The following is a 22,295-nucleotide window of genomic DNA, read 5'->3' on the forward strand; positions in this document are numbered from 1 at the left end:
AAAAAGAAGAAGAAGAAGAGAGACTCACCAATTCCTTCCGGCTCTGTAGAAATCCTCCGATACGTAAAACTCGTCGTCAAGAGATGAGAAATGGCGAAGCCCCCACGTGTATTTGGGTTCGTGGAAGTTCTGAGCGAAGGAAGTGACTTCCCACTTGTCGAAGTCCGGAGCGACGAAGACGTCGACACCGAACACGAGCTGATCTCCGTCGAAAACGTACCCGTAGGCCGGATTGCGAACTACGTCGTACGTCTGGACCTTGGGATATCCCCACATTGTGTTGAACAGATGAAACCTTCTCGGTTCGGTTTCTGCAACATGCTCAAATTTTAGAAACAGCCTTAGATTTTTTTTTTTTTTTGAAGTTTTGATTATGGAAAATCACATTTTGATTCCATCTAGCAAGCTGACCATTGATAATATGAACTCGTAGTCGTAGCTGAAGATCTCGAATACCGAGACTAGAAATATCCGAAAATTATTTTTAAAACATATTTATATAACAAATGCATAATACTGAAAACAACGGATCTAGATATTCGAAAGAAAAAATCATGGCATTCAAATCCTTGGCCAAAAAATAAAGCTCACAATACATATATATATATATATATATATATATAGATGTTCTTAACAATTGTATATATATGGTACCACGGGTATTGGACGGATAATATATGAAAAAAAAAGTTTATGTATCCGTGAAAGTGAAAGAATACATTTATAAAAAAAAAGTACCTCGGTAAGTGTAGTACTTGTCCACGTTCGTGTTGTATATGAAGAACTTGATTTCAGCATATACGTCTCTTGGATCGGCGATGAGTGTCGAATTGTCTATTTTGACGTAAAGAGAAACCCATCCGCTCGCGCTGTCGTCCTTGTTCCCTTTCGGGTACATTATAAGCGTCCTGTTTTTTTTTTTTTTAAATAGTAACTTAGTGTATGCATATGGTTATTAACCGAATAGTTGAACCGAATCAAACCGAATCAAACACAACTGTAACTGAACCGAATCCGAATAAAAATCGAACGGTTATGATTTTATTAAACTCAAAAACCGAACCGAATCGATTAAAAAATTAACCGAAAAAATCGATAATTTTTTTGAGAAAATAAGATTTTTACAACAACAAAAAAAACTGAACGAAAGTTTATATTAAAACGAATTGTTATAGTTTTTTCTATAATCGAAGTTTATATTAAATTGGGTTCGGTTATATTGGGTTTCGAATCAGAAGAAGACAGGAACGTACCAGTTGTGTCCGCCGACGCGGAAAGGGCGAGATTCGTACTTTCCGTCCTTGAGAGAGTCGGCGAGTTTCGTGAAAGAACCGATCTTCACGCAGTAAGTAGACGGCGGACGTTCTCTCTGAGAATCGGCGCGGGCCGCGACCGTCTTCCTCGTGTGATCGGATGAACTCTTCTCGGCATTGTTACACGGCACTGTCGGATCGGCCTTATTGTTAGTTGCGATCTCAATCGCTGTCGTGAATGGATGCTCCCAGTTTGCGGTTTTGCTGTAAGACTTTGCAAATCTCGCGAGTTCCAAACCGAAAACGCAGCAAAAGAAGACGATCAAGCAAATTGATGCGTAGTTTGTCCTTTTCTTTTCCTCGAGAAACATTTTGTAACTTCGTAATTGATGAATACCAGTTTCTTGTGTTTCTTGTCCGAATTGTTACCCCGGATATATACATATATATACACACACTCAATTGTATTAAATGTGTGTATATGCTCGTTCGATTATATATATTTATTTGTATTTTCATTTTCAGAAGATAAAAACAATTAATTCGTATTTAACTAAAACCAATTAAGTGATTTCTGTGTTTCTCTTCATTCGCCTATTTAGTTGTTGATCGACGTCTTCATTGGCTCCATTTTTGTTATTAATATAAAGATTTTTGTTATCTATATACTTAAAAAAACCAAACGCAGTTTTTTTGTCTTCCTAGTGACGATAATGATTATCACTAAAACCATAACATAATTTATATTATACAATAAAACGTGATTTTAAAATATATAATATTTATTGTACAAAATGTCTATATATTGAAATAAAATTTTAAATAGAATGTTAAAAAAATATATTAAATTTGATATGTTTTTTTTTTTAAAAAAAAATTTAACTTTGTCGGCAACTATTCAACTTCTCGTTTTACACCTGAAAGAATAAAACAAATGCATTAATCAACAATTCGAAGGTGGGGTTCAACTGTCTTCCATTATTTGGGTCGTCAGATTCATTACACAGACACAGTTGTGTCGTCTTATTTTTTTTTTGGTAAGTCGGGTTTCCAAGGCCCAAGAGCCCAGACTAATCCCGGTCTACGCATGCGAGCCTGCAACACACACGTGGGTGTAAATCGGCCGAAACCGGCAGGCGAAAGGGGAATCTCCATACTCTGGGTGTTGAACTCACGACGTCGCTTGAGAAAGTGAACTCTTAACCAACAGAGGTGGGGGATTCCTCTGTCGTCTTATTCTTGTAACTGCGTTAGGGTAGGGTTTCGATTAATTTGCAATCGCATATATCCTTTAATGGACTAAACATTTTGAAAGAGTTTATCAAAACTCTGTATTATACATATATATAATACGATGCTTTATATATATATATATATATATTCTATAATAGAATAACAAATTTGAAAGAATTTCCATTGAAATCCCAGAGACCGAACCGAAGGATATAGAGTCGGAGTTAGAAGCTATTGAATGGTTTGACATACGATAACCATTAGACACAACATTGAAAACTTGTCATTGATCGACCTTCGTTTTAAAATCAATATTAGAGTATATTAAATTCGGTGTAATCCGATCAATTTCGATTTAGTTTCTGTTAAAATATACATATTTTTTCTCATAATTAATTCAATAACACAAACAAAAAATTTCCCAACTCCATTTTTGAAACTTTCAAAACGATATCAAAAACCTGATTAATACAAATATTTATACTTTAATACAAAAAAGCAAACCAAATCACTAAAAAAAATTATTATTCTAATGTATTATAATCTAAAATTTATATTTTTCAATTCTTCGTTTTCGTGACACCTCACCTCCTTTCGAGTCGTGGGTAACCACCTCATCACGAGGACACCTAACACTCTGATTCAATACGATTCTTTTCCACGTGTTTTTTTTTTTAATCCTCAGTCGCCCGATACGTAACCAACTATTTCATTATAGGTCATACATCCTTTTTTTTTTTTTGGTTTATCATACATCCTCATAATGTTCTGTGATAAGTATATTTATTTCTATATTTAAACATCATCATATTAATCCATCGTATTTTAACCTAATGAATATATTAATATTTTAAATTCAATATATTTATACAAAAATTATTCGCATGGGGTTTGATTTGGCGGTACTCTGGTTCAGTTTCAGCGATCTCCCACATATCCACCAACTTATGTACTGAATTACAAAATAAGATTCATTCTTTATAGCTTACAATTCAATATATGCATCATATACGATATTTATGATTAATTGATCGTATCCGTATGACACATGACACACCAATATATATATATATATATATATATATTACACACACACATGTATGAATAAAATCAAACAAGAGCATGGTTGTAGTCGTGGTACCGGAAGGTCTTGTAGATGAAGTGCGACAACCACTTCGAAGCGGCGTAGCATAAAACCGCGGCCAACACGAGACCCGTTCTCGCGGCCGTTCGCTTTGAGGCGGCCGCTATTCCGACGGATGCTACGGAGAAAATCTGCAAGATGACCTCGAGGGCGTTCAGACGCTTGTACGCCGTATTGCAGCTTCTACAGTTCACGACGTGCGACCAATACCTGTTTTTAAGAAAGACGAGCAAGACATATCGGCTAGATCAATAGAAAACACAATCGGTCGAGAGAAAAAAAAATTGTCTTTGATTGGACAAAAGGTTAATGCTTTAGTTAACCCTCGAGGGTTCCGGTTCAAGAGTTCAGTCTCGCAAACCGATTTATTAATGGATTTCGGTTCGGTTTTGGTTCATTGGTTAAAATTGAATGACTAAAAAAAAGAGGACGGTCAGTTCAGATTCGCTAAAAACTTAATGGGTTTCAGTTTTATAAAAAAAAATTAAAAAGAAAAGTTTAAAAGGAAACTAAACCTAATAAACAAATATGTACGATTGAGAAAACCAACCCGATTCGATTCATTAAGAACCAAATCGACCCATACCAGAAAAATATGTACGTTGAGAGATTAAGATGAAAAAAAAATCCAAATAGAATCCAAACCGACCCGATCCAGCTACCGAAATGTAACAAGATTTCGATTCCTGTTTGGTATTCACATAGCAAAATCGTTCTGAATGGAAGCGATACCAAAACCGATCTAACCATGTAACATATGGTTATGCAAAATTTGATAAAAACCAAATAAACCAAACACAAACCGAACCCATAAATATTAAACCGAAACTCGATATGCCCACATCTATTTTCTGTGTATCGAATCTTCTGAAACAACATCTTTCCTGAAATTAAATCTTTCACATTCTCAGCTAGGGGTGAACAATTCGGTTTTTGGTCTGAAAACAGTAAACATACGTAAAAGTTCTTACCTGTCGAAGAGCTGTTCTCGGGGAGGTGTCGGGGGAAGAAGAGACGGATCAAACCTTCCTCTCCAATCGACTTCAGATCCGCCGTACTTGTTGAACCATCTCCTGAATGCCACCACGAGCGCATCTGACTTCGTCGGAACAAAACACTCCCTTTGCCAGTTTTCAGGGCCTCTCTCGAGTATCTTCCGCTCCTGCACAAGCCGCAACTAATATAATCGAAACATATTCGGCGGTTTTTCTACACGGGTTTGATCTATATGGGACAAGGGGTGATGATAATGTAGAGTTGGGAATCACCTGGACGTGGAGAATGTTTAAATCCGAGTCGAGAATCTTGTTTTGCGTGATATGGAACACCCATCTCGGAACAATCTTGTCGAAGTCTAAGCCAGAATTTATCGTCCATATTATCCTACTGCGTCCTGGGCTAACGGGAACGCATAAGAAGATCAAAGACAAACTGTGCTTTGGCGGCGCTGTCTGCGTACAAAAACCATGTTAACATCAGTAAGAGAGAGTTAGCAAACACAACATACGAACGTAAACTAGATAATCCCGAGATACGATGCTTTTAATCTATGACCTTTTCATACGCATCCGGTGCCAAAGACTCGCTTCGTTTCTCGGGCAAAGGATCGGTAGAAGCTCGGTAGACACACGGTGCGATAAAATTTGAAAAACCCCAGTTTTGCAGGGCAGAATACCCGTTCTTGTCTATCGTTTTGACGTTTATTTCGAGCGGTGTACCGCCTTCTCTATCAGCTTTCACTGTAGAGAAGATTAAGTGTTAGCTATATATGGATCTAGACAGTAAATCATAAATAGTGGAACACCATGAAACTTAATTTGTTTATTCGCCTTTCGGTCCAGGAGCGTGCATTAGTCCGTAATGTGCATAAGGAACATGAGCCGCGTCCATGAGGTTTTCGATCAAGATATCGTACCTGAAAATTTCGGATTTATATTTAGGCATAAACCCAAGCTTAAAGGCAAGAAAAGAAGGATTTTTCCGAATATAATTTCAGGAGTTGCAACCGGAGATCTGTTCGTTCAATTAAAAGGGAAACCAATGGGAAATAAACAAGTTCCGAAAGTAAATATTTCAGCTTAGTCGCATAAACATCTCTGTTTTCATTAGTAGAAGAACGTGAAGATCTAAAAGAGAATAAAATATTGAAGAATGGAGGTCTGCAAACCCGAAAGGAATGTCTCTCGAAGCGATTAGCTTAGTGATTGAAGGATCCTCTAACTCGGGGATGTAAGGGGGCTTCGTCTTTTCGATGATATTCTTGTATTGCGGATCGGTGTTTGGCCAAAACCAGATAATATCATGCTGCACTGTGCTCGGATAAACGGCCACACACGCTTGCTTGAAAGTATGGACCTGAAAAGAAATAACAAGTAATCACGGGGAAGAAAACCGAGAGGCGTGTCTTGTTAACCGAAACCATTAAAAGATAAGCTCCCTACAGCTACAGCTACTACCATAGCCATTTTCTTGTATCCAAACAATCCAAACTTAGCACATCTTGATAACCGAGTAGGGAACTGAAATATGAAGCTGATCGAGTTCGAGGTCTTCATGGATAGACAAACTGCCATGATGTCCATTTTTAAAATCTACGAAAAAACAGTCTAATTGTATCTAGAAGTTAGTGGTGCGGTTTTGTGCAACTGGTTCGTGCCAATATGCATAAGGACCTTCAACATCTGAAGCTATTAAGCCGGTCAATTCCTGTAGAAATTCTACTCGGAATACCGACCAGAAACCGATGATTCGAATTTCAAAGTCATCGTTTGGACCGGGCATTAACGTTCAAACCCATGTGTCTAGTTTAGACAACTAGGACTGAAACTGCATCCAAGAGTGTTTAGACATGAATTATATAACAGGATGAAGACGAACTCTAACTCCACCGCAAAAACTAGGTCAAGAATGGAGGTTTAGTAGTCTTATTTATATACGAGAACCAGTCCTGATACTCTGACTGATGTGAGATACTTTGATGCATCGACAGACCATCAATAAGAACTGAGATCATATGCCACAAAAGGCAAAAGACAAAGGATCTTTGCCACAAAACTTAAAAGAAGGTGGCTATACATAAAACTATCTGGAACTAGGAAACTGAAGCAGAATTTGGAAACCAAAACATTCAGATTTCGAACTTTGGTCTCAACAAAAGGGCGTAGATGATAGACGACGAAACAACACCATATTTACGTACCGGAGGTCCATCAGGTGGTGCCTGAGGAATGAACTTGCAGTCACCCGAGCCACTGAAGCACCACCCATGGTACACACACTGCAATCTCCCCCGCTGATCGATCCTCCCATCCGACAATGGAGCAAGGCGGTGAGGACACGTGTCATCCATAACCTTCCATTGGTTCTCGTTCCTGTCCCACCAGACCACCAAATCAAGCCCTACAACTCTCTTCCCGTGTGGAGCCCTCTTGTCCAGGTCGCAAACCGGCATAACCGGGTACCAATTCGCGTACCAATCGAACTTCTCCGACCCGGAATCGGTTTTCGTCTCCGGTTCCGTCGGGAGAACAGTTGGTGACGACGATACACCGGCAGTGAAAAGAACGGATTTTCGCGGTGAGGGTTTGAAGATAAGGGGAATTCGAGAATTGGGTCTCAGACTCGAAAGGGAAGTGAAGATGGGTCCTGAAAACTGGGTCTTGGTTTTGAGGATTCGAAGTGAAGGAACAGTGCAAGCTCCAAGAGCTACTTCCATGGCGGATTCTTCAATGTATTTTCTTTCTTAGCCCTTTGATACATTACACGAAGAAGAAGAGTTATATATAAATATACAAACAGAAGCAAGCGCTGACTTCAAAGAACAGACGCCATTGCCTATTCATGAACCCAAACAGAATGGAAAAGAAGAAAAGAATTGCACTTTGCACCTTTGCATGTCACCAGAGGATGGACACAAACTAAAAAAACGTGAAGTTGCATCTTCATTTATCACCCCATACTTTTGAAGTATTCTATTCATACCCTAAAACTCTGTTTTGTTTCCATTGTACCCCACTTTACTTGAGGAAGCCTTCTAGACTTATAGGCTTGTAGCTTTTTTATAACTACGTTATTGAGACCTTTTGATTTCTTAATTTGTAATATGGAATTGGTTATTGTCATGACTCATGACTTATCAAATTTGGTGTGTCGTTTAATTGCAAAAAGATAATACATAAAAATTAATTTTAATATAATAATACAACATCTATATTAAATTTCCAAATATTGGGTCTATTATAATTGATATATAAGCATTAAAGATTTTCCAAAATTCATCTCGGGAATTTTATTTGACTAAATAGAAAGATCGTAATAAATAGCAATGCATAAACAAACTATCCTTTGTTAGTCTTTGATTAAATAAAAAATAAAATTCAATTGTAAATCAAATATAAAACAATATCGCGCATCTTTATAATTAAATCGATTATTATACTCACCATACATACAAAACAAAACAAACAATAAATTTATCCTATTTATCTCACCACGGCATTTCGAATTCTGCAGCGTTATTCTCGGTCTCGGATATGTAAATTGTTGTATATATATCCATTACTGCGATAATCCGTAATTAACACGATGTTTCCATTTAACAAATAGCGTATAATTTTGACAAATGAATTTGAAAATTTGATAATATTTATACGTTAATCCATAGTAATTTTAAATCTTCATAGTTATATCTGAGAACGTAGCATATTTGGTATATCTCTATGTTAAATAAAATTTTATATACTAATTCGGTCCAATTATATATATATTCTCTTAAATTGTGAACCCAGAACAAGTTAAAACACAACCATTTTATTAAAACAACTCTAAAATTTTTTTCTTTCGAGTACATCATCTAGAATTTTTTTTAATTAATGAATGAATATTTAATACTCTAACAATAATTAGTTACGAATTTTATCATAACTCCTCATTTATTTGTATTAATCTTTCAAACATACATTGGGTACAAGTTGACCCAATCAAAGGTTTAGATAATTAATAAATATAGGTGAATTGGTTGAGTATTAGACAAATTAATTTTAAAGTGAGGTTCGAATCCTCTTAATGTGCTCATATATGAATCTGTCACATATTGTTTTTGGTAATTGGTTTATATATATCATTTGCGTAATTTGTAGATTATTATACGAGAGAGAATTTACCCAATTCTCATCCAAAAGATTATGGTTGTGGATAAAAAAAATAAATTCGTCTTTTCAAAACTTTTGAGATGTGCAATCCCCATACTTTAAAAAGGGTATCAAATCCCAATTTTATCCGATGTTGTTATTATTCCATGCAATCTAGCTTTGGGTATTTCGGTGGGAGAATTTAATCTCAAACCGTACCAAACCGATTCATTGGGTTTATATTCGATTTTTTTAGTGGTTAAAACTGAATTTGTACAAAAATATTTAATAAATATGGATTAGCTTAAGTAGTACGATAGTTTTTAATGGATAATTGACTCCTTATTTTCGCACCAACTGTCATAGCAAACTCATTTAATTGATGTATTCGTGAAAATGAATTTTTTATTTAAAATAAAAAATTGAAAACCAACTAGAAAGAAAGTGCATATTCATAATTTAAAAAAATAAGATTAAATTAATCGATTTAAATATATGAATTTAAAAATTAGGGAAAAGATATCTTAGGACGTTTTTTTTTTCAAAAATCGTAATAATATTGGTAAAGAGAAAACTAAGTGAACAAAGCAAAAAAAAAACAATATTAATAATATCGATTATTATTTTTTTTTTTTCATTTTCAGCTCATTTTTCAATATTGGAATGAATTTTGGATACTCGTGGATTTTACAAGCAAAGATAACCACTTTTTTTTAAAAAAATACTTAGGCATGCAATATTACATAAATATGATATGCTAGCATAAATTTGTTTTTAATATATTTAGTGAAATACAACTTTCAACTGTCTATAAATATGGGCATGCATTTATTATTGTATGAGCTAAATGCATATGTAAATTGCATGTTACACGTGTTTGTTACCTATTGTGCGGTCCAAATTTGGTTCCTGGGATTCCAAACTGAACAAATCTCCAAGCCACAATGACTTTTATTTACAAAATTATTTTTCAAATATATAATATTCAAGAGGAAACCATTTCAACTTTAATCCAAATCAGCCCTATCGTCCCTGGGTACGGATCATTATTAATAGAAACCCCAATCTAAAGATCAAATTCGGACAAACGGTCCAGTTATTTGAAAACCGAATCAAATCCAATTGATTTATATCCAAATTGAATGGAACCGATTAAATCTAAATAATCGTTTGATAATAAAACTTTTAAATTTGAATTATCAACCCAAATTAACTGTGCACCATTAAAAAGACACGAAATTAACCTAATATAACTGTTTGTTCATCCATTTATCATCAATTAAAATATAATATATGTTATATCTATAAAAAAAATAATACAATGAGATTTTTTTTAAATTATTGTATATAACTAAAATGAGGTTTTAAAAAAAATCAATAATGTTCAAAATTTGTTTCATCTGCTATTATAACTAAATCGAACCGATTTTTTTTATTTGGTTATAATTGTAGGACTGAAATATACCGAAATCAATTAAAATCAAATAATCGTTTAGTTATTAATTTTCAAAATTTAAAATAATCATAACCGAATAAACTGAACTAAACCATTCATCCGTCGTGGTCCCGCCGGTAGACAAACAACGAATTTCATATGCCCAACTCGCAAGTCAAATCGAATACTTTGAAATGCATAATACGTTATATATAATCATGTTGATACATCATGGTTATAAAACCGCTATCTCGTTTGGAGAATCGTGGACCGACACAGTTGAGTACAAACTCGGTCCTTAGGTGAGAAGAGAAACATGAGCATGCAATAAAGACAACAGAGACAGAAGGGTTATACGACGTAGCGGTAAGTGACATACACTACAAAAAAACAGTCTTTTAGCAACGAAATTTTTTCATTGCAAACCTACAAATTTCGTTGCAAAACAGTGTTTGAAACGAAATTGCAACGAAAAAATTTTCGTTGCTAGCAACGCAATTTCGTTGTTAATTGAATTTGCAACGCAATTACGTTGCAAGTTGCAAATTTATTTATTTTTTTGATCGGTCAAATCATATTAATTATTAAAAGAAAATAATTGCAACGAAAGTGTTGAGTTACAAATCGTTGCAAAATTCGTTGTTAATCGTTGTTAATTTGCAATGAAATAATTTTGCAACGATTTTGCAACGCTTTGCAAATTAACAACGAAATTATTGCAAATTAGCAACGAAATTATTGCGTTGCAAAGCGTTGCTGATTGCAATAATTTTTTTGCAACGATTTACCAACGATTTTTACAACGCAAAAATTGCGTTGCACGTTAGCAATGAAATTATTGCGTTGCAAAACGGTGCTAATTGCAATATTTTTTTTTGCAACGATTTTGCAATGCTTTGCAATGCAAAAATTGCGTTGCAAGTTAGCAACGAAATTATTACGTTGCAAAGCATTGCTAATTGCAAAAAAAATTGTAACGATTTACTAACGATTTTGAAACGAAAAATTTCGTTGCTAATTTGCAACGAAAATGTTGCATTGCAAAGCGTTGCAAAATCGTTGCAAAAAAAATTCGTTATAAAACGTTGCAATTTCATTGCTAACTTTGCAACGAAATATATTTTGTTGCTAATTAACTGTTTTTTGTAGTGATACTGATTCGTCATTTCGCTCGGATGTATAATCTTCACGACTTTCCACGTTTTAATCCAAAGTATCTCGCGATTGGATCCGTGACCTGTATTCTCGGAAGCTAATAACCATCCACGTTGAATAGGCATGCCAAGATTCCGGAGTTAGAAAACGGACAACGGAAGCTAAAAGTTTATGTATAGAGATTCATTCTCAGTAAAACAAGAATAAACTTAGTTCTGGTCGAAATTCAAAATGATATTGACGATAACATAACCTAGAAGAACCCAATAGTGAGTGGGCGAGTGGTCGGAAGAAAATTATAAAAAAAAAACAACAAAAGAATGGCAAAAAGATTTTATTTTTTTTTCCACGAATTGTCGGAACCAACTAGCCTTGTCTCCTTCACAGTTATCTCTCTCCAACAAAGTTTTCTTCGCCTTAGATGTAAGCACTTGATGCACAGAAACAAGAACAATGTTCTTTTATGTTCACTAGCAATTTCGATTCCTGCACCATTTACAAAATATATAGATGATATCTGTTAAATGATTGCAAAAACATTACCGATATCCAAATTCGGGGGCAAAGAGTCATTCACCTCGAAAATTTCCAAGTGAAATTTGGAAGAAATCTCATTAACGACCTTACACGCAAAACGGGTCAAGCTTGAATAAGAAAAAAAACACACACAGAAGCCACATCATTGTTTTAATTCGACAAAACTCAATGGTTAACCAGAAATATATCTGCATGATTCAAAATAAAGAGAGGGGACTAGAAAATTATGCAAGAAATATTCGTACACATTCTTATAGAGAAAAAATGGAAAATGTAAGAAATAAATTATTATGTGGCCCATGTAATTTGGACTTTCGGATTTTGATATTAAATTGGTTCTTTGATGGATAATAACTCATTATTGAATTAAAACCCAGAGATATTATTGGAAGTATTCTCTCTCCTTATCCTAATACAATTAGGGTTTCCACACCCTATAAAAGGAACATTATAACTCATTATTTCTATCCATCAAGAAAAAACTTACAGAAAGGAGAGAAAACCCTAGAAGATTTTTAGTTTTTAAAGTTATTCCGCTGCAATACATGGATCTAGGTATGATTTTCTGATATATGTTTTATTAATTATTTTGTGTGCATTATACAAAGCAAGATCCGGTTTTATCGTTTGAGTTTTTATAAAAACAAATCTCTGAAATTAAACCTGAAATTATCTTTCAGAAAACACAGAAATGCAAGTCTTCAAACAATCTTGGTGTAGAATAATGTTTACTCTGAGAAAGGGGATATTTTCATTAAAAAGAACCCTAATGACCCACTTTCCGTAGGGACGGACACTCGGTTGAAGACCCAAAAAGTTTCAAGTCCCTACGAACCAATCCGACCTACACAAGGATTGAAATTCACTACTCGTATCGTGTCCGACACGGGGATTCAAGGATACAGAGCTTCGGACGTAAACAGAGCTTTGCCACTCATAGGAGTTAAAGCTATGGTTTCCATGGCTCAAAAGGAAACAAAGAACAGAGAAGTCAAAGCTAAAGGATTACCCTAAGAATCAAACCGTCGTTGAGTTGCAAAGAAGAGAAGATGTTAAGGTGACAGGAAGAGTAATGAGAAACTAAACGAGAAAGTAGAATTAACGCGGCCAATCGACAAATTCTCCTACTAACACCAAACAACGAAAGCATTTTATTAAATAAATCTTAAATGTCTTTTTCTTTCGAGTAACTCTTACATCATCTAAAAACTTTTTTTTTACTTAATTAATAGATGTTCAAAAATCTAATTACAATTAGTTATGAACTTTGGTAAAACTCTTCATTTATTGTATTTATCTTTTAATTATTTTTTTTTTCCAAACATACATTAGGGACAAGTGGAATCTCCAAACATCCGAATGCCAATCAAAGTAGTGAGAGAAATATTCAGTCGCATTTTCTTGCAGAAGAAGTTAGGGTTCTTCTCGGAGACAAGTTCAGTTGCTCCAGTACCCTACATTGCATCTCAGGTGGGTAATCTCTCACACAACCGATCCTCGGTCCTGCACCTGTCGTCCATCGACACGACAACCATTTCCCGAGCTGATACGAACCAGTCTCCCTCCTCGAGCTCATTCTCCCGAGGATCGAATCTCTGGAAACAATTACTTCTTTCTCAAGCAACTCTTCCACTGATGTTGTAAATGGTTTTTGCCAATTGCCCTTGATGCAGTTCTTTGTTTGTTCTGTACTATGTCTTTCACTTTCTTGCTCTGCTTCATGCGTTTCTTCATCAAACCCTTCCATGTCTAAGGACCCAATTCTCCGGTGACGACCTCTGATCGCATCTTGTTCATCTTCTTCCGCAGAACTTGTCTGAATTCATCAATTCAATGCAAGACATCAGAATACGAACACCGTCATAAAGTAAGAGAATACGAGATTCGATCTGTTACATTCTCTTCTTACCTTGACATCGGTGAGATCTACGTTGTTCTCTCTCAGAAACGCAATGAAATCTTGAAAATTTTCTTCTGTTGGTTGGTAATGGCCACTATGAGGCCAAACTGCCTGTCATATATACAATTATCTGGTTGTCAATGTCTTGTTTTGGAGATCTCAATGCAACCAACTAAGAAAACCTCACAAGCGAAACCCGAAAACCCGTGACCTATTTCGATCTTATCACATGATTAATCGTACCTTGAGAACGCCATTCTCGACCACAAGTCGTCCAGCAGCGATCGTTACTCCGCCGGCCAAGAAGCTTGAGTGCTGAAATCTACCTTTCTTCTTCTTCCCCACATACAAAACCTTTGATGTGCTAAGAACAAATATCCACTTGGCTTTAGATTTTTCTCCAACTGTGTGAATTACCTCTCCGGTTTGCTTATACCGGAACTTCCCATCTTCCAAAACCACTTCATAAGCCTGCCTTTCAAGCTATTCAAACAAAAAGATTCAAACTTTGAGCCAAAACTTAATTCTTCTATCAAATTCTCTTGAAATTTCAATTGAATTCGATCAAGAAAAAGAAAAGGGGCTTACTGGACCGAGGTACTGGACACACTGTTGCTGAAGTTTCGACCGGGGACTTTTTTCCAGGTTTACTCTCTTCCCCTCTCCAATATCGAGCCTGGATATTTACAGGATACGTTATTTAAGTATATATGCTCAGATTCTTGTAGCTAAACTATGGGCACGAATGCATCTAGCAGAAGAATATAACTTCTTACCAGTAAAAGAAAGGCTGTTTACTTTGAGTCTCAAGCCACTTTATGTAATAAAAGTGCAGATTATGTCCATATCGATGCCGAGGATCAATCTGTTTTTTGTGCGATTACAGAATATCAAGATTAGGGAAGACCGATGAAGCTGAAAATGTAAGCCACAAAATGCAAAAATCAAAGAAGAATTTAACATACCGCCTCGAGCCAGTGTTGAAGAGCAAGTTTCCGTGCTTTGGAATTCTTCGATAAGCCCTTACCGACCTGAAAGTTTCAAGACAAAATCCTGATAACCGGCGGTGAAATTTGCTCAAGTAAAATCCCTTTGAGAGAACTTTACCTTTGCTGCTTTCGTTTTGGCTCTTGACCAACGAGAAACCGCAGATTCTTGCCTGTCCTTATCGAAAAACAGCAAAGAACTCCGTTCTAATTCCACGAAATCCATGACCTTCCACCTGCAAAGAGTCATTACAGGGCCGAAAAATCGAGAATGAGGAATGAAATCACCAAGAAAGCGCTAGAGACCGAGGTGATAACCAGAAGCTCACCATCCTTCCTCCACAAGAACTGCACAATCAGCCAACTTCCTTCTCGTACGAAAACTTTTATACACTTTCTGCAATTTCACTGCAGCCTCGTCTTCCCGGCCCATTTCTTTACAAGCGGTGTCGCTCGGTTTAGCCATGAAACTTTCACACTTATCAGAGTCATGGAACTCAATTGAGATGATATCTTCTTTAGCCAGATTTTCCGGGCTATCAGATTCAACAACTGATTGATCAAAGCTCACTTGCATTTCGCATTCATCGCTCCCAAATCGAATGGTCCTAACTTTAGCAGACTCTAAGTTGCTTTCATCACCGTTTCTCACATCATCCAAAGAAGAACTTCTTAGCCCCATCTCACAAACACCCGTAAGAAGAAATCATCAACCAATGACTTGTACAAGCCGTAAGAGTTCCTGTTTCAATGGATGGATATAAACATATGAAAGCTTGAACAGAGTTTCACTTATCAAATCACCAAAAATGTAAATGAAATGCCCGGTTTAGGGTGAATCAAAAACCCAAATTATGGGATGAAGAGATTGAAATATCACATTTTCACATCTCAAGTTCCGTCAAAAAGATAGAAAGATCACTTTTTTACATCTAGGATACAATCAAAGAGAAGAAAGATTGCATTTTTATAAACTAAAATGAAGAAATATATCTAAAGAAAGAGTACCCAATTCGCATTGCAGATTAAGGAAACGGGAAATGACCCGACAGAGACGGGAAATGAAACGAGAAAGCTCCGGAAGAAAACGAAATTACCTCGAGGGACGACGACACAACGGAAATGGGTAAAAGACAAGGCTTGACGACACGAGATTTCTGGGATTGATTTCGTTCGAGGATTAGGTCTCTGTCTCCCTCTCTCTCTCTCGCTCGCTCGTGTGGAAAACCTGTGACGCAAGTCAGGGATCTGTCTTCGGGTGTTTATATAAAAGCATTTCGGCTTTGAATCAAAAGAGAGTGAGTCAATTTTTCCTTTCGTTTTGTTTGACTCAGAGAACCAATCACACATTTTTTTAATAGAACCAACAACTTCTTTCGAATTATTGTCTTTAAAAATTAATTTTGGTTTAATTATAATTACAAGCTTGATAGAGAAAATAATTTTACAATTGTTAACTAATCGGGTTTAAATCATTAATTATTATAGAATTATGCGGCATGCTAGACCAGTGTTCACAATACGTAATAATTAGAATATGGATCAACGGCTAATAATTCTATTAAAAACAAAAAACAGAACATACATAGGAAAAAAAAATCAATGAAAATGAATATAACTGAAAAATGTATCTATAGGAAAATATTAGTATTTTGTGGTTTTAGGATATTTTTGTAAAAATAAGTCGTAAATAATTTACAAAAATTCGAAAGAAAAGTTGTAAATAAAAGTGTGTGTTATTGACTGGTCCATGGCGCTTCGCAGGTGCTTACGTCACGGGAGAGAATTCTAGGATCTGCTCCACAATTGGCTTTGACCAGCTGATTTTCTTGATTATATTATCAAAAGATACAATCGCTTCCTTTATTTAAAATTTTATTTGTTAACTTATTTGAATTTTCGTAATAACAATAAATACAACCATATAATAAAAACAAGGCTGATCATTTTAATTATTAACCGAATAACCGATTCAAATAAAATATAACCGTAATCGAATCGAACATAATATAAATGCTGAACGATTACAATTTTTTTAAATTCAACGATTATAATTTTTTTAAATTCAAAAACAAATCGAATCGAACTGGATCGATTAAAAAAATAATCAAAAATTGAATTATTATAATTTTTTTTATAACCGAAATAACCAAACTTAAATATAACTTAATCGAATCGAAACCGAAACACGAATCGGTCATCCACCCTAATAAAAACATTAGGTTTGAATGAGTAATTTATTTATATATTTGAATTAGATTTTTTATTTTAACGGTATTGTTGTTTGTTTTAACAGTTGTTAGATGTTTCATATTCTTTATATTTTTAAACCATAAATTAGAGAATAATGTATGAATGTTTGTTTTGTGTAAAATTAGAGAATAATGTATGAATGTTTAACATAACAATTTCCAAAAATTAAAACCATAATGTTTTACAAAATTTTCAATAAAGATGCATTAACGAAATTGTTAGATTACGAAACATTTTCTTATTTTACTGAAGTTTTCATACAAAATTTTTACTTTTTTAGAAACGAATTGGGTAGAATCAAATTCTATTTTTTTTTTAATTCTCACGTTTGTTATTTAAAAATTAAAATAAAATTATGAACGTTCCACGAAACCCACATTGAGCCTTTGTCGGACCACGTGACAAATTTAACCAAATTAACCATCTTCACCCCCTGTTTTGTCTTTTTTATTTTTATTTTATTTTTTTTATTATGAGTCAACTGCAGAAACCTAACTTAAAGCAAAATATATTAACCAATCTCAAGTTTCACTCGGCATTATATAAAAAATATCTTACTTTGTTATTCCTACTTCAACACATACACTATGTGATCCAAAATATAGTGTGGTCATATATTGATTTTATTGATTATAACGTTAAATTTATAGCGATCTCACTAATTCATTATGTTCATATATTGTATATCTTACTAATTATTTGATTAAAACATTATAAATTTAACATTATGAACAATGAGATCAACATGTTACCACATTATATTTTGGATCAAATAGGCTAGAGGTGGAAAAAATTGTATGTTGAAATAGGAATAGCAAAGTAAATGTATTTTTGATAATGATCCTTTTTACTCCCAGGTTAGTACGTTTTCTTTGATTCTCCGTTCATATATTTAAAAATCCACACAAATTAGTCCGACCAAAAATTCAAAAATTTTATTCAGAAACAGAGTAATTACCCTTCTGGGTATTAATTAATGTACATCACAAGGGTGGAAGAAAAACAGTATAATGCTGTCAAGAACACATCCTACTCCAAAAAGCTACACCTTCATCACTTGCATCCCCATTTGTTGTTCCCTCATTGAATGTTAACCGGACCCCCCATGCCCTGTTTCGATCTGTAAGCGTCGATAATTACAGTAGTTTAAACCGGTTATCTCCAAGATACGTATTATCCATAAACTTTTTTTTTTGTATCCATTCCATGGAGATTTGGGCAAGAGCTGCATCAGGCGAAGCAAAAACGTTTGATCAAACCGGCATTGTCTGAAATCTCAAGTGCTTGTACTTCTGTTCCATGTTGAAGAGTCTCGTGCTTTCCGACAACCCTTTCGACAAAACCAGCTTCAGTGCATCGACTCCTTCTGCTAATGCTGTATCGATCTTTCATGGAGATTCCAGAGCGGAAAAAAAAAGGTTATCTTTCTACTTCTTGGGATCAATCATTGTTTGATAAATCTGTGAATGCCTAAAAGACTTACTCGTTCTCTAGCTGGTGCGTTGAACTTCTGCAGCAAGAATGCTTTTGGGTCCATCTGTCCCGGAGGCCTTCCGATTCCTGACGATGTTTGATATTATGAAAGTTCAGAACCGAAGATATTGAAGCAGAGGGGGTAGAAAGAGGTGAACAAAAAGGGTCAACTAACCGACTCTTAGCCTTGCAAACTCCCTGTTACCTCGGAAATGGTAGATAACACTCTTTAACCTGAGAAAGAAACAAGAATATCTAAGAACTAGCCCCCTATAAAGAGCTGATGCGGAGAAAACAGCTTGCAGGACTTTAAAGAAAGCTGAATTGATAGAAAGAAAAAATGACGAGATGGCAGAGATATCGCTTGACGACATGAATGACCTAAGTAACCATGAATATTGAGTAGTTTTGGAAGTCACCGCTCATAAAACAAACGGTATTTAAAAAAAACACGGCAAAGCTAATAGATTTTGAAAAATGGGGAAAAAGATATAGAAGAAAAGCATTTGATTCAACATTTCGACTTGATTTAAGAAATTTGTGATTGTGGTAAGAGAAGCAATGTTAAGAATGTTATCTATTAACTTTCTTTTACAATATGACCTCTCTTTCCTATACCACATGTTTGATAACAAACGTTTGTAAGTTCTTTTTAGTTTATAAAATATAATAACGTAATACCCGTTATGGCTTCCGTGACCTCCTTTATGTTGAAGACGAAGTACCCCGCATGGTAATTGCATGTCGTCATGAACCTACAATACAAAATTCCAGAATGCTTGTTAAAGTGTAAGCATAAATTGTTATAAATAAAATGAATGCCAAAAACAGAAATTACCACAAGCACACGAGTAAGAGGTAGCTTGTAATAAGCCGCAAGAGGTCCACTCTGTTTATGTTCAAGGAGAGATATAGTTAGTATCGTATTGGACCAACTAACGAAAATTCAAAATAAAGAACTATAGAAGAGACGGGAAAAAGGGGGAAACAACAAGTACTATAGAAACAATAGGTGTTTTTAATAGCATTAGACTCTTTCTTCATTGTCACAATGACCAACTCTATGGCCATACGTTTCTGAAACACCATTGTAGTGCCAAAATTGGAAGCATAATTAGTAAGATTCCCATCAAGTCCCTTCGGTGAAAGCTAACAACGTAACAAGGGTAAGTATGCTATATGATTCTTGTAAACGAGCGCCAGGACAGCGTACAGTAAATAGCAGTCTTCAATGCTACTTAATCATTCATCCATTTCCAAGAAACCAGAACGTGACAGTATCATAAATGTTGAAGTCAACTGAATAAAAAATATAAGGTGATTGCAGAAAAATATTAGAAATCCAGCCCCAGTCAACATGTTTTCACGATGTTATACTCTACATCAGAGCAAGCAGATTACCGATTCACCACTCAAGTTCATGTAGGTTTGGGGCTTTGCTAGAACAACAGGTGCATCACCCACGAAACCTGAGACAGAAGAAACACTTAGAAAAAACCGAACACAAATTTAACTTTTCACCAAATATACAAGAGAAATCAGAATCATGAAACTACTAACCTTGTCCCATTACGGCCTTGAAGTTGGCCGTATTCATCTGAATCCCAACTGATTCAGCAAAAACATCGATCATCTCAAACCCAACCTGCATGATATCGAGACATACAGCGAAAGATAATTGACCAACAACAGATACCAATGCCCGAGTTTATAAAGTACTTGGTCGCTAAAATTGTTCATACATTGTGTCTAGTTCCTTTGTACTTGTCCCCAGGATTGCCTAATCCCACGAACAGCCATGGCCGATCAGCCGAGGTGCAGAAGCAAAGCCTCGAGAATCTACTCAGCATAGCCTCCTTATTTGCCCTCAATTCGTCCTATATTCTAAAACCTAGACCCCAAATCGAAAAGCAAACAAAATCAAATTATGTGACTTCAGGGTGATGAAGCTATAAAACCTAACAACATGATCTCAAATTCCAAACCCTAGTTTTCATGTCTACAAAGTGATCAAGTGAAGAGTTACAACCTGTATAGTCAAGGCGCATACAGTTCCAAATTAAACTCACTCAAAACAAGAACAAAGTTCCCATAAGCAAATTTTTCAAACTCCAAATAAGAACATCTCTGGATTAGCACTCCAACTAAACAACTAACCCAAACTTTGACTAGATTAAACTGGTTTTGCTTAGGATTCTTGTCAGCCAGATTCTTAGTAAGACAAAATAGGACTTCTAATCTGAGTGTTCCTGTACCAGAAGCATCAAAAATCATGATCCCGAAAATTTTTTGACTGAAATGTTGACATATCACAATGCACAGAATTTCAGAAACTTTATCGATTTACCCATATGGGAAACGAAAAAACAGTCCAAAAGTCACATCTCTCTCTCTCCCCACAAAGCACTGCCGTATCAAAAAAAAAAAAAAAAAAAAAAACCTCACCAGCACTGCAGAACGACGGCGGCAAAACCACAGTTCACACACACACGAGCTATATCCCCTTTTCTCTTTTTTTTTTTGGGATAACTTGTTGGCATTTGATTGAAGGGACAATCGCATTTTAAAGGTTGATATTTTTAATTGAAATAAACACCGATCCTAAATTCGAAATATCCTATTATATTCTAATATTTTTTTATTTTTTTTTTGATAACCGGGTAATCCCAGGCCCAAAGGGCCCGACTAATCCCGACCCACACGCACAACCGGCACCACACGTGTGGGATGTGAAGCACCCGAAGGTGGCCGGAGGGAAATCTCCATACTCTGGGTGTTGAACCCACGACCTCTTGTTAAGGAAGTGGACTCTCAAACCACACGAGAGTTGGGGGAGATCCCTTTATATTCTAATATTTATCACTAAAAGGAAATCAAAACCTAAAATTTGTATATTTAAATTCTATTTCTTAAGATTTAAATATTAACGTTGTAATCAAAGACTGTGCGATGATAAAAATTAGAAATAACATAGAAGACTGCAAAATGTCTGGTTTTGTTTTTAGTAAAAAAGGTCAGAGTTCAGTATAAAATTTCCAAAGGTTATGATTTTCTTTTTCTTTTTTGAAAAAGATCGCAGAAAAGAAATCAGTTTTGTCCGAGTATAATATGCCTATCTCACTCGGGCAATTTCCCAAACACTTGGTGTGCATGAACTGACTGGATTCTTAATCCGATTCAACCCTCTTAATGTACCGAACAAACTACCGGCTAAACCACAAAAATGCTTATCGAATAGCACTCACACGCCTCCGATCAATCAGACCTCAAGCCGTAAAACCGATGCTCATATACACACATATATACACAGATATACAGCAACTCATACACCAGAATATACACACACACGAGCGAAAGAGAGATAGTAAACGTACAATGTACGTAACTCACGTTGTGCGAGCCCTTACTCACGACGGGAGATTATCCCAGCCACCGCCATCGCTGTTTCTTGAGATTTTGCTTGTCGCGATACAAAATCGATCAGAGAGAGAAGTTTGCAAGAGAAGAAAAGGAGAAACCTTACTTCTATCCTCTCACCAACATATAAATTAGAACTACAACCTTTCCCCGATTTTGACAGAAATGCCCTTCTGGTTAAAAAAAAAAAGTTTACGGACGGTAATTTTTTTACGGTTTTTTGGGTCCGGTTGCGGATGTTCGGAGATAAATGAGACGTTAAATTTGATACATCGTATGTTTTGGGAACTTAAACGGGGTTGATTATTTTTGTAAACTCGTATTCGAATTTGTATGTTTTGGATTATGTTGGATCAAATTTGTATCATTTTTGTATGGAA

The 22,295-nt window shown here is 35.4% G+C and overlaps 4 protein-coding genes across 9 annotated transcripts in view; all 4 read right to left on the reverse strand.

The window, feature by feature from the left end:
- LOC104799046 (probable inactive serine/threonine-protein kinase fnkC) overlaps positions 1-1,674 on the reverse strand; it is a 2,533-nt gene extending 859 nt beyond the window's left edge. Inside the window, exons 1-3 of the mRNA XM_010521351.2 lie at positions 1,254-1,674; positions 739-908; positions 29-311 (exon numbers count right to left, since the gene is read on the reverse strand). Coding sequence (XP_010519653.1) covers positions 29-311; positions 739-908; positions 1,254-1,624 — 824 coding nt within the window. The 5' untranslated portion in view covers positions 1,625-1,674. The remainder of the gene's footprint in view (positions 1-28; positions 312-738; positions 909-1,253) is intronic.
- A 537-nt stretch (positions 1,675-2,211) lies between these two features.
- On the reverse strand, positions 2,212-7,492 carry LOC104799047 (protochlorophyllide-dependent translocon component 52, chloroplastic-like). Of its 2 annotated transcripts, XM_010521352.1 has the most exons (8): positions 6,830-7,492; positions 5,798-5,985; positions 5,460-5,545; positions 5,185-5,369; positions 4,899-5,081; positions 4,602-4,792; positions 3,628-3,840; positions 2,212-2,498 (listed from the first exon to the last, which is right to left on the reverse strand). In XM_010521352.1, exons 1-8 carry the CDS (start codon positions 7,343-7,345, stop codon positions 2,453-2,455), a joined length of 1,608 nt encoding a protein of 535 aa, XP_010519654.1. In that variant the 5' UTR covers positions 7,346-7,492; the 3' UTR covers positions 2,212-2,452. The 2 variants fall into 2 exon arrangements, with proteins under 2 accessions (XP_010519654.1, XP_010519655.1); XM_010521353.2 differs by lacking the exon at positions 2,212-2,498 and having other exon boundaries at positions 3,536-3,840; positions 6,830-7,491.
- A 5,670-nt stretch (positions 7,493-13,162) lies between these two features.
- Positions 13,163-15,984, reverse strand: LOC104799048 (IQ domain-containing protein IQM2-like). 2 transcript variants are annotated; one of them, XM_010521354.1, is made up of 9 exons: positions 15,870-15,984; positions 15,102-15,514; positions 14,894-15,008; positions 14,752-14,817; positions 14,563-14,651; positions 14,375-14,462; positions 14,030-14,269; positions 13,796-13,897; positions 13,163-13,702 (listed from the first exon to the last, which is right to left on the reverse strand). In XM_010521354.1, exons 2-9 carry the CDS (start codon positions 15,452-15,454, stop codon positions 13,274-13,276), a joined length of 1,482 nt encoding a protein of 493 aa, XP_010519656.1. In that variant the 5' UTR covers positions 15,455-15,514; positions 15,870-15,984; the 3' UTR covers positions 13,163-13,273. The 2 variants fall into 2 exon arrangements, with proteins under 2 accessions (XP_010519656.1, XP_010519657.1); XM_010521355.1 differs by lacking the exon at positions 15,870-15,984 and adding an exon at positions 15,781-15,838.
- Positions 15,985-17,934: 1,950 nt separating this feature from the next.
- Positions 17,935-22,019, reverse strand: LOC104799049 (peptidyl-tRNA hydrolase, mitochondrial). 4 transcript variants are annotated; one of them, XM_010521358.2, is made up of 9 exons: positions 21,889-22,019; positions 20,241-20,389; positions 20,059-20,143; positions 19,900-19,967; positions 19,337-19,387; positions 19,180-19,253; positions 18,674-18,732; positions 18,509-18,585; positions 17,935-18,410 (listed from the first exon to the last, which is right to left on the reverse strand). In XM_010521358.2, exons 2-9 carry the CDS (start codon positions 20,346-20,348, stop codon positions 18,279-18,281), a joined length of 654 nt encoding a protein of 217 aa, XP_010519660.1. In that variant the 5' UTR covers positions 20,349-20,389; positions 21,889-22,019; the 3' UTR covers positions 17,935-18,278. The 4 variants fall into 4 exon arrangements, with proteins under 4 accessions (XP_010519660.1, XP_010519658.1, XP_010519661.1 ...); XM_010521356.2 differs by having other exon boundaries at positions 21,873-22,019; XM_010521359.2 differs by lacking the exon at positions 21,889-22,019 and adding an exon at positions 20,944-21,857.
- Positions 22,020-22,295: the final 276 nt, after the last annotated feature.

The sequence above is a fragment of the Tarenaya hassleriana genome, unplaced genomic scaffold (assembly GCF_000463585.1).
Source record: "Tarenaya hassleriana unplaced genomic scaffold, ASM46358v1 Cleome6, whole genome shotgun sequence".
Classification (NCBI taxonomy): Eukaryota; Viridiplantae; Streptophyta; class Magnoliopsida; order Brassicales; family Cleomaceae; genus Tarenaya; species Tarenaya hassleriana.

What these genes read in the sequence shown, in the direction of transcription:
- LOC104799047 (XM_010521352.1), bottom strand. Translation starts at nt 7,345, where the DNA reads ATGGAAGTAGCTCTTGGAGCTTGCACTGTTCCTTCACTTCGAATCCTC. An exon ending in GCACGCTCCTGGACCGAAAG is followed by an intron (nt 5,370 to 5,459) that starts GCGAATAAACAA and finishes TCTTCTCTACAG; the next exon opens with TGAAAGCTGATAGAGAAGGC. An exon ending in CACCGGATGCGTATGAAAAG is followed by an intron (nt 5,082 to 5,184) that starts GTCATAGATTAA and finishes TTTTGTACGCAG; the next exon opens with ACAGCGCCGCCAAAGCACAG.
- LOC104799049 (XM_010521358.2), bottom strand. Translation starts at nt 20,348, where the DNA reads ATGCTGAGTAGATTCTCGAGGCTTTGCTTCTGCACCTCGGCTGATCGG. An exon ending in CAAGGCCGTAATGGGACAAG is followed by an intron (nt 19,968 to 20,058) that starts GTTAGTAGTTTC and finishes CTTCTGTCTCAG; the next exon opens with GTTTCGTGGGTGATGCACCT. An exon ending in TGAACTTGAGTGGTGAATCG is followed by an intron (nt 19,388 to 19,899) that starts GTAATCTGCTTG and finishes GAACATAAACAG; the next exon opens with AGTGGACCTCTTGCGGCTTA.
- LOC104799048 (XM_010521354.1), bottom strand. Translation starts at nt 15,454, where the DNA reads ATGGGGCTAAGAAGTTCTTCTTTGGATGATGTGAGAAACGGTGATGAA. An exon ending in GTGTCCAGTACCTCGGTCCA is followed by an intron (nt 14,270 to 14,374) that starts GTAAGCCCCTTT and finishes TTGTTTGAATAG; the next exon opens with CTTGAAAGGCAGGCTTATGA. An exon ending in TCGAGAATGGCGTTCTCAAG is followed by an intron (nt 13,898 to 14,029) that starts GTACGATTAATC and finishes TATATATGACAG; the next exon opens with GCAGTTTGGCCTCATAGTGG.